At 34.8% G+C, this 16096-nt stretch overlaps 1 protein-coding gene across 3 annotated transcripts in view; it reads left to right on the forward strand.

The window, feature by feature from the left end:
- The window catches only part of NF1 (neurofibromin 1), a 250631-nt gene that overhangs the window by 100514 nt on the left and 134021 nt on the right, over window positions 1-16096 (forward strand). For all 3 annotated transcript variants that reach the window (XM_060134147.1, XM_060134148.1, XM_060134149.1), the window contains exons 14-17: window positions 1586-1699; window positions 12084-12163; window positions 13707-13830; window positions 15469-15630. In XM_060134147.1, coding sequence (XP_059990130.1) covers window positions 1586-1699; window positions 12084-12163; window positions 13707-13830; window positions 15469-15630 — 480 coding nt within the window. The remainder of the gene's footprint in view (window positions 1-1585; window positions 1700-12083; window positions 12164-13706; window positions 13831-15468; window positions 15631-16096) is intronic.

Below are 16096 nucleotides of genomic sequence, written 5' to 3' on the forward strand. Positions count from 1 at the left end.
TTTAAAGTAATGTGATTTTATTGTCTTGTCTCTACCTCTCTATCCTAATTCATACTACTCTCAATTTTTCAAGCCTCCTAATTGCTCAGCTTGCATCATCTCTTGCTTCCTTTTAATCATTTCTCTGCACTAAAGTTACAGTGATATCTTCAAAAAGCAAATCTTATGCTTCCTGCCCAGCTTAAAACCTTTTAGTTGAGGTTGCTTTGGGAATAAAGCAAACTCCAAATAGACCTACATGGTTTTGCAGCGTTCGTCTCCCACCTACCACCTCTGCAACATCTAGCATTATATTTGTCGTCTTTACTCTAGTCATGATGGCCTTTCACTCCCTCTTACTACATTCCTTCATGCCTATCCATGCACTTGCAGTTCCTCTGCCTACAGTATGCTTCCCTATCCTCTGTCCTCTTCACATAGTAATTCCTAATTCTGAGCTGTTATCACTGCCCTAAGGAAGCATCCCTGCCTATACCACATTTCCCTGTTACAAGTGCTCATAGCAGCATGTAACTTCATAATTCTTTCTCATTTGCAATTTAAACTTGTTGATCTAATTATTTTATTGATGTTTGTCTTTCCCACCAGACTACATGCTCCAAGAGGGTAGGAAACATGTCTTTTTTACTTGTTGTGTCTTTGGTGTTCAGTAAATGTTATTGGGTTATTAATGAATTAATACAAATGTCAGAAAAATAGGCAGTTTTTGAATTATAGATACACTGGGGTGAGGGCTTACCTTAATTGTTGTAATGGGAAAGAGTGTGTAGTTAACAAAATAAAATATGGGCACTAATTGAATTGGCCTCACTTAAATGAACCATATATGCTTGAAGTGTAAATAGATTCTTCCAAGTTACAGGAAGCATTTTAGTCTCTTTAAGTAGGTAGACATTCACATTTATATACTGCTTTGTTTTGTATACAATGTCTTTCCACAATGAAAAAGTCTGAAGTATGGGTATCGGGAGGTGTGGATTCTAGCCCTGTGTGGATTTGGGTAGGTCCTTATACTGGACAAGAGGGCTACACAGGATAATCGTGCAGTCCTCATCAAGCATGCACATTCTTTGCCTTTCATCACAAGTTTAAGATCCCAAACCAGAAGTTCCAAATCAGAGGTATATTATTTAGCCAATGTAGTGTTGCTGAAAAAAAATTATTTACTTCCATTATTGATGTAATTTCTTAACTGAAAAGCTAATACCTAGTTTTTGTTTTATTTTAATTAGGATTTTCTCTGGATATTATTCACGTTAATGAACAAGTATAGATGTAGATTGAGAATTCTTAACAAAAGCAGTTTTGATTTTTTTAAAAAAAACCCCACAATTATTATTATTTTTGAGGTAAAATTCATGTACCATGAAGTTTTTACCTGTTTAAAGTGTACAGTTCACTGGTTTTGGTATATTTACAAGGTTGTGTAGCCATCACCACTATCTAGGTCTAGAACATCTAGAACACTTTCATCACCTCAAAAATAAACCTAGAACCCATTAGCAGTCAGTCTCCATTCCCTCCACCCTTCAGCCTTTGTCCATCGATTTTTTTTTTTAATTGAAATTTGCTTTTTTGTTTGCAGAATCCGAGAAAACAGGGGCCTGAAACTCAAGGCAGTACCGCAGAATTAATTACAGGGCTCGTCCAACTGGTACCTCAGTCACACATGCCAGAGATTGCTCAGGAAGCAATGGAGGTAAGGGGAAAATGAATTCTAGGCTCTTGAAGGTAAAGTTGTAACTACGTACATTCCTTTTTTTAATCTATTCCTTTTAAATTTTTTCTTTAATTTTTATTTTATTAAAAAATTTTTTTTATCCAATTTTTAAAGGTTACTTTCCATTTACAGTTACTACAAAATATTACCTATATTCCCCATGTTATGCAATATATTCTTGAGCCCATCTTACACCCAATAGTTTGTACCTTCCACTCCCCAGCCCCTGTATTGCCTGCCCCCCAAACTCCCTCCCACTGGTAACCACTAGTTTGGGCTCTGTATCTGTGAGTTTGCTTCTTTTTTGTTATATTGACTAGTTCGTTAGATTTTTTAGATTCCACATATAAGTGATATCATATAGTATTTGTCTTTCTCTGTCTGACTTATTTCACTTAGCATAATGCCTGCCGAAGTCCATCCATGTTGCTGCAAATGGCAAAATTTCTTTCTTTTTTATGGCTGAGTAGTATTCTGTTGTATATATATGTATTCATTACCACATCTTCTTTATCCATTCATCTGTTGGATGAATGGACACTTAGGTTGTTTCCATATCTTGGCAGTTGTAAATAATGCTACTATAAACATTGGGGTGTATGTATCTTTTCTAATTAGTATTTTTGTTTTTTCCAGTATGTACCCAGGAGTGGAATTACTGGTCATATGGTAGTTCTGTTTTTAGTTTTTTGAGAAAAAAACTGTTTTCCACAGTGGCTGCACCAGTTTACATCCCTGCCAACAATGTACAAGGGATCCCTTTTCTCCATATCCTCATCAACATTTGTTATTTGTGTTCTTTTGGTTTATTCTGACAGATGTGAGGTGATATCTCATTGTGGTTTTGATTTGCATTTCCCTGATGATTACTGATATTGAGTATCTTTTCATATGCCTGTTGGCCATCTATATGTTTCTTTGGAAAAATGTGTATTCAGTTCTTTTGCCCATTTTTAAAATCGGGTTGTTTGTTTTTTTGATGTTGAGTTGTATGAGCTGTTTATATATGTTGAATATTAATCTCTTATCAGTCATATAGTTTGCAAATATTTTCTCCCATTCAGTAGGCTGTTTTTGCATTTTGTCAATGGTTTCCTTTGTTGTGCAAAAGCTTTTAAGTTTAATTAGGTCCCATTTGTTTATTTTTGCTTTTATTTCCTTTGCTTCAGGAGACAGATCTAAAAAAATACTGCTACCATTTATATCAAAGAGTGTTCTGCTTGTTTTCCTCTAGAAGATTTATGGTTTCTGGCCTTATATTTAGGTCTTTAATCCATTTTGAGTTTATTTTTGTGTATGGTGTTAGAGAATGTTCTAATTTCATTCTTTGACATGTAGCTGTCCAGTTTCCCCAGCACCACTTATTTTCTTCCATTGTTTTTTTTTTAAATTAATTAATTAACTTATTTTTGGCTGCATCGGGTCTTCGTTGCTGCGCGTGAGCTTTTCTCTAGTTGCAGTGAGCTGGGGCTTCTCTTCATTGCGGTGCGTGGACTTCTCATTGTGGTGGCTTGTCTTGTTGCTGAGCATGGGCTCTAGGCACATGGGCTTCGGTAGTTGTGGCACATGGGCTCAGTAGTTGTGGCTCACAGGCTCTAGAGTGCAGGCTCAGTAGTTGTGGCTCACGGGCTTAGTTGCTCCCCAGCATGTGGGGTCTTCCTGGACCAGGGCTCAAACCCATGCCCCCTGCATTGGCAGACGGATTCTTAGCCACTGTGCCACCAGGGAAGGCCAGTATGGTCATTTTAACAGTATTGATTCTTCCAATCCAAGAACATGGTGTATCTTTCCATCTGTGTGTTGTCTTCAGTTTCTTTGATCAGTGTCTTATAGTTTTCGGAGTATAGGTCTTTTGCCTCCTTAAGTAGGTTTATTCCAGGGTATTTTATTTTATTTTTTTGATGCGATGGTAAATGGGAATTGTTTCCTTAATTTCTCATTCTGATAGTTTGTAGTTAGTGTATATAGACATGCAACAGATTTCTGTGTATTAATTTTGCATCCTGCAACTTTACTGAATTCATTGATGAGCTCTAATAGATTCTTGGTAGTGTCTTTAGGATTTTCTATGTATAGCGTCATGTCATCTGCAAACAGTGACAGTTTTACTTCTTCCTTTCCAATTTGTATTTCTTTTAGTTCTTTTTCTTCTCTGATTGCTGTGGCTAGGATTTCCAAAACTATGTCAAATAAAAGTGGCAAGAGTGGACATCCTTGTCTTGTTCCTGATCTTAGAAGGAAATGCTTTCAGCTTTTCACCATTGAGTATGATGTTAGCTGTGGGTTTGTCGCATATGGCCTTTATTATGTTGAGGTATGTTCCTTCTGTGCCCACTTTCTGGAGAGTTATTATCATAAATGGATGTTGAATTTTATCAAAAGCCTTTTCTGCATCTATTAAGATGATCATATGATTTTTATTCTTCAGTTTGATAATGTGGTGTATTACATTGATTGATTTGTGGATATAAAAAAAATCCTTGCGTCCTTGGGATAAATACCACTTGATCATGGTGTGTGATCTTTTAATGTATTGCTGAATTCATTTTGCTAATATTTGGTCGAGAATTTTTACATCTGTGTTCATCAATGATATTGGCCTGTAATTTTCTTTTTTGCCATAGCTTTGTCTCATTTTGGTATCAGGGTGATGGTGACCTCGTGGAATGAGTGAGGAAGCATTCCTTCCTGTGCAATGTTTTACAATAGTTTGAGAAGGATAGGTGTTAACTCTTCACTAAATGGTAAAATTCACCTGTGAAGCCATCTGGTCCTGAACTTTTGTTTGTTGAGAATTTTTTTTATTATTGATTCAGTTTCATTACTGGTAATTGGTCTGTTCATATTTTCTATATCTTCTTGATTTAGTCTTGGAGACTGTACATATCTAGGAATTTGTTTTTTTCTCAGGTGTCCATTTTATTGGCATATAATTGTTCATAGTAATCTCTTATGATCATTTGTATTTCTGTGGTATCAGTTGTAACTTTTCCTTTTTCATTTCTGATTTTATTCTTTTAGGCCCTCTCCCTTTTTTTCTTGATGAGGCTGGCTAAAGGTTTATCAATTTTGTTTATCTTTTCAAAGAACTGCTGTTAGCTTCATTAATCTTTTTTATTGCTTTTTTAGTCTCTGTTTCTCTTATTTCTGCTCTGATCTTTATGATTTTTCTTCTACTAACTTTGGGTTTTGTTTGTTCTTCTTTTTCTCGTCCCTTTAGGTGTAAGTTTAACTTGTTTATTTCAGATTTTTCTTGTTTCCTGAGCTAGGCTTCCTCTTAGAACTGAGGTAATCTTCTCTCTTAGAACTGCTTTTGCTGCATCTCATAGATTTTTGTGGATCGTTGTGTTTTCATTTTCATTTGTCTGCAGGTATCTTTATTTCCTCTTTGATTTCTTCAGTAGCCCATTGGTTGTTTAGTAGCATATTGTTTAGCCTCCATATGTTTGTGTTTTTTGTAGTTTGTTTCTTGTAGTTGGTGTCTAGTCTCATAGTGTTGTGGTTGGAAAAGATGCTTAATATGATTTCAGTTTTCCTAAATTTACTGAGACTTGTTTTGTGGCCTAACATGTGATCTATCCTGGAGAATGTTCCATGTACACTTGGAAAAGAGTGTATTCTGCCGCTTTTGGATGGAATGTTTTCTACGTATCTGTTAGTTGATATAGACTAACGTGTTGTTTAAGGCCAGTGTTTCGTTATTGGTTTTCCGTCTGGATGATCTGTCTGTTGATGTAAATGGTGTGTTAAAATCACCTACTATTATTATGTTACTGTCAGTTTCTCCCTTTATGTCTGCTAATATTTGCTTTATGTATTTAGGTGGTCCTATGTTGGATGATAAAAAGAGACATCTCATTATTGCAAAGGGTTCAATCCATCCAGAAAATAAAACTTTATATGAGTCTAATAACAAAGATTTAAAATATATAAAGCAAAAACATAAAATTTCTAAATATATAAAAACATGTAAAGTAAAAGGAGAGATAGACAAATACAGTTATAGTGGGATACTTGAGCATACCTTTCTCAGTGTCTGGTAGAATAAGCAAGCAAACGAATAGTAAGGGTAGAAGATCTGAACAACATGGTTATCAGATTTGACCTGTTTGACACTTACAGAGCACTGCGTTCAATAAATGCATTTCCTTTTCAAGTACATGTGGAACATTTAGTATATCTTGAGCATAATGCAAGTCTCAACGAATTCTGAAGGATTGAAATTATCCAAAAAAATTTTTATGACTACATTGAAATTAAGCTAGATAGCAGATAACAAAAAGGTTTATGAAAGATCAAATGACTATACAGTTGATGCTTGAACAACATGGGTTTGAACTGTGCAGGTCCAGTTGTATGCAGATTTTTTCAAAAAATATGTTGGAAAACTTTCTGAATATTTACGACAATTTGAAAAAACTTGCCAATGAATTGCTAACCTAGAAATACCAAAAAAAATAAGAAAAAGGTATGTCATGACATAAAATATATATGGATACCAGTCTATATTATCATTTTTTGGGTCATTTATTTTATTACACTTTTTTACTTTTTTTAATTGAAATATAGTTGATTTACAATGTTGTGTTAATTTCTACTGTACAGCAAGGTAATTCAGTTATACATACGTTCTTTTTTTTAATATTCTTTTCTGTTATGTTTTAATCACAATATTGAATGTAGCTCCCTGTGCTATACAGTAAGACCTTGTTTATCCATATATTATCATTTATAAATCTATTATAAAAAGTTAAAATTTATCAAAACTTACACACACACTTACAGACTGTACATGGCATCTTTCACAGTCAAAATAAATATAAAAAAATGTACAGATGCAGTATTAAATCATAACTGCATAAAATCAACTGTAGTACATACTGTACTACTGTAATGATTTCATAACTGCATTTTGTTACTATTTTGGTGAGCTCAAGTGTCATGAGTATCCATTTAAAATGCTATGTGAGGCTCATAGTCTCTGCATGAGCAGTTAATCTCATCAGTAAATTGTGTATCAATAAAAAGCGATCTCTTGTGGTTCTCATGTATTTTTCATCATTTTTAGTGCAGTAACATACCTTGAATAACACCATGTAACCCATATGAAGTGCCACTAGTGATGAACGCAGAAAGAAGTCATGACATTACAAGAAGTTGAATTGTTTGATATGTGCTATAGATTGTAGACAGCTGTGGTTGTCTGCCATTTCAAGATAAATGAATCCAACATAAGGACTGTTGGTTGGGGGGAGAATGGAAATTCATGAGGCTGTTGCTGCAGATACTCCAGGTGGCATGAAACCTTGCACTTTTTGTGAAATATCTTTTTATCTTGTATTGTATCTTGTATTGTATTTATCTTGTATTTTATGTGGGTGCAGGATTGCTATAAGAAAGGTATACCTATTGACTTCGAGAAAAAGTGAAGTCTTTATCTGACAATTTGAAGCAAAAGGAAAGTGAAGGATCTAAAAGCTGGAGAATTTAATGCCAGCAAAGGATGATTTGATACTTTTAGAAAGAGCTTTGGCTTTAAAAATGTCAAGGTAAAGGAGAAGCAGCTTCTGCTGACCAAGAGGCAGCAGATGAGTTCCCAGACGCCATTAAGAAATCATTGAGGGGAAGGGATGTAAGCCTGAACAGGTTTATAATGCAGATGAAAGTGTGCTACTCTAGAAAAAAATGCCACAAAGGACATTTATTAGTAAGGAAGAGAAGCAAGCACCAGGATTTGTGCAAATGCAGTTAGGTTTATGATCAGAACTGCCCTTATTTATAAAGCTTCTAACTTCCAAGCCTTGAAAGGAAAAGATAGATACCAGTTGCTAGTCTTTTGGTTGTACATCTAGAAAGCCTGCACAGTGAGAACCCTTTTTCTGGATTAGTTGCATCAATGCTTTGTCACTGAAATGAGGAAGTACCTTGCCAGTAAGGGGCTACCTTTTAAAGTTCTTTTGATACTGGACTATGCCCCTGGCCACCCGGAACTCCATGAGTTTAACACTGAAGGTGTCAAAGTGGCCTGATTGCCCCAAATATGTCTCTAATTCAGCCTCTAGATCAGGGGTTCATAAGGACCTTTAAGGCTCATTACACTCGGTACGCTGTGAAAAGGATTGTCAACGCTATGGAAGAGAACCCAAATACAGAGAACATTATGAAAGTCTGGAAGGATTACACTATCGAAGATGCCATCATTGTTATAGAAAAAGCTGATTCATCTTGTAAACATGATGTAAACTTACAGTATTGATAAATACAGTACAGTACTATCGATCTTTTTTCTTTTTGATTTTTTAAAAACATTTTCTTTTTACTAGCTTTATTGTAAGAATATAGTATATAATATATATGACATCCAAAATTTGTGTTGATTGACTATGGTATTGGTAAGGCTTCCAGTCAACAGTAGGCTATTAGTAGTTAAGTTTTTAGAGAGTCAGAAGTTATATGTGCATTTTTTACTGCATGGGGGGTCAACACCCCTAACCTCATTGTTCAAGGATCAAACTGTGCTTTGTTTTTACTCATATATCCTGCTCGTAAGAAAGTAAATTAGTACAACCATCATTAAAAATTGTTTTGCAATATATCTATAAAAGCTAAACATATGACTTAGCAATTCTCCTCCTAGGTATGTATCCAACAGAAATGTATATGTATGTTTACCAGAAGACACATACAAAAATATTAATAGCAGCATAATTTGTAGTAGGCAAAAACGCTGGAAACAACTCAAATATATCAACATTATCATTCCACTTATTAAAGCAATGCAAAAAGAACAAGCTACCACTAAGTACAAAGCATGGTTGAATCTCACATACATAATATTGAGTGAAAACAGCCAAACACAAAAGAGAACATGCTGTATGATTCCCTTTATTTATACAAAGTTCAGAAACAGGCAAAAATACCTATGGTGATAGAAGTCAGAACAGTGGCTACCTTTGTCAAGAGCTGATGACCGGAAGGGAATGTGAAAAAGGCTTCTGGGTGTTAATAATGTTGATCTGGGTAATGGTTATATGAGGTATATTCATTTGTGAAAATTCATTGAACTATATATTTAAGATTTGCTACTTCATTATTTATCATGCTTTATTTTACCAAAAGTGTTTCAGCCTCATTGTTACACTCATTGCTTGTATTTGTGTACATTGCTGTTGGTTCTATAAAACAGTATATACTTTGCATTCTTTTTGGAAGGCTATTTGACAGTATTTAGCAGGAGCTATACAGATGTCCATTTTTCTGTCAAATAATTACATTCCTGTAATTTTTTAATCCTGTGAATATAAGTTGAAAGGAAAAAGTTACACATATATATGCTTACTGCTCTTATTTGTAATAGAACATTAGGAGAATTTTAAATATTCACTAGTAAGAGAATGTGTTAATATTCAATAACAAGAGAACGATATTTCAATTTGGTGAACTGATTGACATATATACACTAGTATGTATAAAATGGATAACTAATAAGAACCTGCTGTATAAAAAAATAAAATAAAATTCAAAAAAAATCCATTAAACCATGCAGATCACAAAGCAATATGGAAAAATATTTATGAAATGTCAAAGGAGTATACTGTGTTTACAGTTTTGTTAAAATGTATGTGGAAAACTTAAAAATGGAAAGGAACATGAAAAGGAAAACATTCATATTAAGGCAGAGGAAAGGCTAACACATTTTCTTTGAATATTTCAAAAAAATGGTTTGTCAAACAAAAATGTTACAGAATTTGCCACTTTAAAGTGTCAGTAACTAAATTTTTGCACAATAGTAACAAAATTGAATGTTAATTTGTGCTATTTTTCCTTGATATGAGAGGTATAACCTATATAATTTTTGAAGATTCTCACAGCGAATTGCAGTTTTCACTAAACATCTCAAAATAATTACAGTGAAAGTATTTGAAATAAGAAAATATAGGTCTGGTGTTTATATAATTTATAACTTTCGGAGTTACAAAGTTGAACAAGGTTAGAAATTTACTTATTTTTCCTAATGTGAGGCAGGTTATCATTGCAGCTGTATTTGCAGTTTATGCATTTAATTTGGTTTTAAGAGAAGAAATCAGATCTCATTATGTGTTCCAAACAGTGTTTCATTGGAATTTTAATAAAAGGTTTTAAAGAGGAGTAAAGAATCTCCAAATGTGCTGACCAAAGACTGAGGAGAATGTGCAGAGCTCAACAGTGTGCGTCTGGGGGAAACGTTGTGGAGCTGGAGTTAGGATAAGGCTGGTTTGAAGGAAGAGTCTAGTTTTACTCTTTACCCTTGATGGCATTAATTTATTTAATAGTAGTGTTTTTTTATATTAGTTGTATATTCCTGTTAATGTTCTGTGAGCCAAATCCAATTTCAATTCTGTGGTCAATTGAGGTATTTTAGGATGAATAATCTGCTATGAAATACAAAATCTATTTTCCTCCCCCTCTCTCCTTTTTGAAAAATAATTTGTCCTGTCTGTTCCAAAAGAATGTGTGGCAAATAAGATAACTCCTACTTTATCTTATGGCCTAGAAGTAAAATTTTTTTTTTCAGACTTTATGGACTGACTTTATTTTTTATTTTTATTTTTTTTAATTATTTTTTTTCTTATTAGTCAACCACTTTACACACATCAGTGTATACATGTCAATCCCAGTCTGCCAGTTCATCACACCACAACCCGCACCCCACTCCGCTTTCCCCACTTGGTGTCCATACGTTTGTTCTCTACTTCCATGTCTCAATTTCTTTTCTGCAAACCGGTTCATCTGTACCATTTTCTAGGTTTCACATATATGCGTTAATACGATATTTGTTTTTCTCTTTCTGACTTACTTCACTCTGTATGACAGTCTCTAGATGCATCCACGTCTCTACAAATGACCCAATTTCATTCCTTCTAATGGCTGAGTGATATTCCATTGTATATATATATGTACCACATCTTCTTTATCCATTCGTTTGTCGATGGGCATTTAGGTTGCTTCCGTGACCTGGCTATTGTAAATAGTGCTGCAATGAACACTGGGGTGCATGTGTCTTTTTGAATTATGGTTTTCTCTGGGTATATGCCCAGTAGTGGGATTGCTGGGTCATATGGTAGTTCTATTTTTAGTTTTTTAAGGAACCTCCATACTGTTCTCCATAGTGGCTGTATCAATTTACATTCCCACCAGCAGTGCAAGAGGGTTTCCTTTTCTCCACACCCTCTCCAGCATTTGTTTGTAGGTTTTCTGATGATGCCCATTCTAACTGGTGTGAGGTGGTGCTTCATTGTAGTTTTGATTTGCATTTCTCTAATAATTAGTGATGTTGAGCAGCTTTTCACGTGCCTCTTGGCCATCTGTATGTCTTCTTTGGAGAAATGTCTATTTAGGTCTTCTGCCCATTTTTGGATTGGGTTGGTTGATTTTTTTAATATTGAGCTACATAGCTGTTTATATATTTTAGAGATTAATCCTTTGTCCATTGATTTGTTTGCAAATATTTTCTCCCATTCTGAGGGTTGTCTTTTTGTCTTGTTTGTGGTTTCCTTTGCTGTGCAAAAGCTTTTAAGTTTCATTAGGTCCCATTTGTTTGTTTTTGTTCTTATGTCCATTACTCTAGGAGGTGGATCAAAAAAGATCTTGCTGTGATTTATGTCAAAGAGTGTTCTTCCTATGTTTTCCTCTAAGAGTTTTATAATGTCCGGTCTTACATTTAGGTCTCGAATCCATTTTGAGTTTAGTTTTGTGTATGGTGTTGGGGAGTGTTCTAATTTCATTCTTTTACATGTAGCTGTCCAGTTTTCCCAGCACCACTTATTGAAGAGACTGTCTTTTCTCCGTTGTATATCCTCGCCTCCTTTGTCATAGGTTAGTTGACCATAGGTGCGTGGGTTTCTCTCTGGGCTTTCTGTCCTGTCCCATTGAGCTATATTTCTGTCTTTGTGCCAGTACCATATTGTCTTGAGGTAAAATATTTTTGTGTGTATTAGTTTTGGAGAGATCTCCTTACTTGGGGATTATTTTTATTTTCTATAGAGTTCTTTGATACTTATTGAAATTATTTTGTTTGTGTCTTAAAGCACTTTTTACACATGTATATTGCTATTCTGAATTCATCAGTATATAACTTATGTGTATATGCCATTTAAAGTAAGACTGATAGGAATAAAGTAACTTGATTTTTTATATATATATAATACATATAATCCGCTAGAGGTTTTGGTTCTTCAGAGTTTTTCTGTTGTGCCCTATACTGTGTGTTGAGGCTACAATTAAGTAGCTCAATTAGTTAGCATTTGTAAAATAAATACTCCAGTGTTATATTTACCAAAACTCTTTTGAATAAGTCTTCTCTTTCTCTTTTTTAAAAATTCAGGCTCTGTTGGTTCTTCATCAGTTAGATAGCATTGATTTGTGGAATCCTGATGCTCCTGTAGAAACATTTTGGGAAATCAGGTATATGCACTGTTATTTTTCAATTTAAAATTTTATTTTGTATTTTTTGTCTTTGAATATTAACTCTGTAGTACTTAGTTTATTATAAAACTTTATTCATTTATACCTCCAGAGGTTTTATGAGTTTGTATTTTATTTGACTTGAAATTATTAGATTATTTCTTGTTTTAACTGTAAGAACATTGTCACAGCAGTTTAGAAAATAAATTTTTAGGAATTGTGCTAAATTTCATTATCCAAACATCAGTACTGTTATTTGGTATGTTCTCTTCTATTTCGGAATTTTATGTGGTTACAACTGTGTTTTAAATTGATTTTTACAGTTATAAGCTTAGAGTATTAAAATTTTGTAATGTTAATAGTTTATTTCAGTTTTCTAAACTATGATCTTTCATACATTTTCGATAATACCAGTGTTTTTGGTGGATGAATTAATACAGAATATCTGCTTAGAAGGCAAAATATATATAAATTTTATAATTTATTTCCTTGGTTATATAAATTATTACCTTTCAGTGAGCACAGAGGTAACACATTGAGGAAAACGTAAGTGTGTTAGCCTCAAGTTTCGTCATTTTCTTATAGAAGTGGGTACACCAAGTCGCTTGGCAGCTGAGTTAAATCCTAGACTCTGAAGCAATGCTTTTTGATAGTAATGTAATGTGAACCACATATGTAATTTAAAATTTTCTAGTTGCCACGTTCAGAAGTAAAAAGAAACAGGTAAAATTAATTTTAATAGTATATTTTTTAACCCAGTATATATATAATAGTTTTCAACATGTAATTAATATAAAAGTTATTAATAAGATATTTTACATTCTTTTTTTAATAAAGTCTTCAGAATTTGATATGTTTCATATTTACAGGACATCTTAGATTAGACAAGCCGTATTTCAAGTGCTCAGCAGCCGCATGTGGCTGGCTAGTGGCTCTTGTGTTGGACAGTGCAGCTCTAGAGTAGGAATAAGGAAGCTTTTTCTCTAAAGGGCCAGGTAGTCAATATTTTAGGCTTTGTGGGCCAGGTAGTGTCTTTTATAACTATTCAGTTCGGCTGTTGGGACATGAAAGCAGCCATAGGCAATATGTAAATGAATGAGTGGGGTGTGACCGTGTTCCACTAAAACTTTATTTAGGAAGGCAAATGATGGACTGGATTTGGCCTGCAGGCAGTCGTTTGCAGACCCCTGCTCTAGAGCATTAGGTTCACATACAGTCTGTGCTGTGCACCTGGTCTATAATTTTTTCTTGAGTCCTCTGCACGGATGAGATGCATGGATAAAACAGCTGGAAGTTGGGAGAGTAGGGGGCTTAGAAGTACTTGCTTTTTTTTTTTTTTTTTAACGTAGTCCGTATACTTACATCATTTGATGATCATGCTGTTAACATTTTGATAATCATTTCTCTAAAACAAATCCTGGAAAGGAAAATAAGCTTCTCTAGACTTTGTCCATTATTAGAGAATGCCATTCTTATGGACTGATTTTATCTGCATTATGTTGTTTGTTGACAATGCTGGTAACAGTGAACTTTGTTTCTGCAGCTCACAAATGCTTTTTTACATCTGCAAGAAATTAACTAGCCATCAAATGCTTAGTAGCACAGAAATTCTCAAATGGTTGCGGGAAATTTTGATCTGCAGGAATAAATTTCTTCTTAAAAATAAGGTAAGCATAGTGACATCTTTCAAAATGGAAGAATATTTGGAATGGTAATGAGAAGACATTAAGGAAGTGTTTATTAGCCAAATTAAGTCCTAATTCAGCTCCTCTCTCCTACAGTCTTCAAGGGAAATTTTGTGCAGAAGACAATGGCTGACAAATCAACTCTTTAAAAATTATTCTGAGCCTTTAGCCTTAAAGCCACAATCCTGATAAAGTCTAGCTGAGTTAATCTGGACTCTGTGGGGCAGTCCTAGGAGGAGTGGGGGCTGCTATAACCAAAGAAGATTGAGTAACAACATAGTCTATCTGTCCTCTCCAGTTCATACGTAAGACTTGAATCCTATGGCTAGGCTAGCCCAGAGAATGTTATCTATCTGTATATGTAAAGAAGCTGAAGGGAAGAGATTGAGGGCCCTCAGTCTAGGTTTATTTATATTTCTGCGAGAAAGCTTTTACCTCTTGAAAATACCAGGAGTCTTCTTCCTTGGGGTTGAGTGAAAAGTTTTGATCCTGAACTGTTGGAGTATGGTGAGAAGGTTTGGGGGGCTAGAGAAGAGCCTTAATTTTTTTTTAACATAAAGTTTCTGTAATTAGTCAATTAAAAAGTTCTTCTATTACAGCATAGTTTTAGGAGTACTTGATTCAGTGAATTTTTATCCATTTCTAGAATGGATAAAATCTATGAGAAATCTTTTTTTTTTTTTTTTTTTTTTTTTGCGGTACGCGGGCCTCTCACTGTTGTGGCCTCTCCCGTTGCGGAGCACAGGCTCCGGACGCCCAGGCTCAGCGGCCATGGCTCACTGGCCCAGCCGCTCCGCGGCATGTGGGATCCTCCCGGACCGGGGCACGAACCCGTGTCCCCTGCATCGGCAGGCGGACTCTCAACCACTGCGCCACCAGGGAAGCCCGAGAAATCTTAAATGTATCAAACGCGTATGCTTTTCAGTGTACCATGCAGCTTGTTAAATTTTCTTTGTTTAGAAATGGGCTAATGGTAAGTTGGATTTATTTATATCTGGCTTATCTTAGTGTGTTAATATAGTGGAATTTGGCATTATTCCAAAGATAAGGAACAAGATGTTTCATGTTTCATGCCCTTGCCTATGGTATAATTCTCCAGAGTACAAGCATTGGTAATCCAGTAATGAATCTGTAGTCTTCTGGTCAGTGAAGTCACTCTTATATATGGCTTATATACCAGTGTTAATTCTGGTCCAGAGGAACTTAATCTCAAAAGAGTCAACTTCCAGTTATCCTGACCATAGCACAGGATATAAGTCTTATGGGAGGCAATCTTAGTCGTTTTTAATTGACCGAGAAGTACATTGTATCTTTCATGTGGTAGCTTTATGTTGTTGATGTTTTACTTGTGTCTCTGTTAAACCTAGAAACGTTAATTTACATTTCTAGAATCTGTTGATTCTCATGATTTGAAGAGTGGAAAACTGAGAGGAGTTTCAGAGATATTGAGGAAACATTATTTGTACTATTGGGTTTCTAGTGAATGTTTTTCAGTGTGAGGGGAACAGGAGATGGAAGGAGAGGTTTTCCAGGATAGTCTCAAACAGAAAGACAACTTATATTAAATATTTATTTCTCTTGGTTATCAGTACTTTGAAAAGGCTTATTTTTTCTTTCTAGCAGGCAGATAGAAGTTCCTGTCACTTTCTCTTCCTTTATGGAGTAGGATGTGATGTTCCTTCAAGTGGAAATACCAGTCAGGTGTCCATAGATCATGAAGAATTACTACGTACTTGTACTCCTGGAACCTCTCTCCGAAAGGGAAAAGGAAATTCATCCATGGTAAGGAGTTTCTTTTGTAGTTTTCTTGTATCATCATCTATGCTCTGTATTTTTTTCTGAATGAACTTGGGTAAATTTCAACTAGGTAATATAGCATAGTGAAGAACTGCTTAGCTTGTAGTTCTATTACTGCTCTTTGTGGACCCTCAGGCAAGTTCCTAACATCTCTGTGATTCAGTTCCTTGACTTTAAAATGGGGATAATAATAATTTCTGCCCCAGAATTGTTGTGAGGATTAAATGAGATTATGTGTAAACAGCACTTGATTTTTTGACACTTATAAGCTTTAACTGTTAACTATAATTATTATAACTCTCTATCCCATAAGAAAGACCAGAAGTTTAAAAGTTCTGTCAACTAAAAAGAGTACAGATTTACTGGGAACAAAAGCATGTTGCTTGATGTTATGCATAAGTGTTCTCATGACTTCTGTGTCCATAATTCCCTTTAAAAATAAATCATAATA

The sequence above is a fragment of the Lagenorhynchus albirostris genome, chromosome 20 (assembly GCF_949774975.1).
Source record: "Lagenorhynchus albirostris chromosome 20, mLagAlb1.1, whole genome shotgun sequence".
Classification (NCBI taxonomy): domain Eukaryota; kingdom Metazoa; phylum Chordata; class Mammalia; order Artiodactyla; family Delphinidae; genus Lagenorhynchus; species Lagenorhynchus albirostris.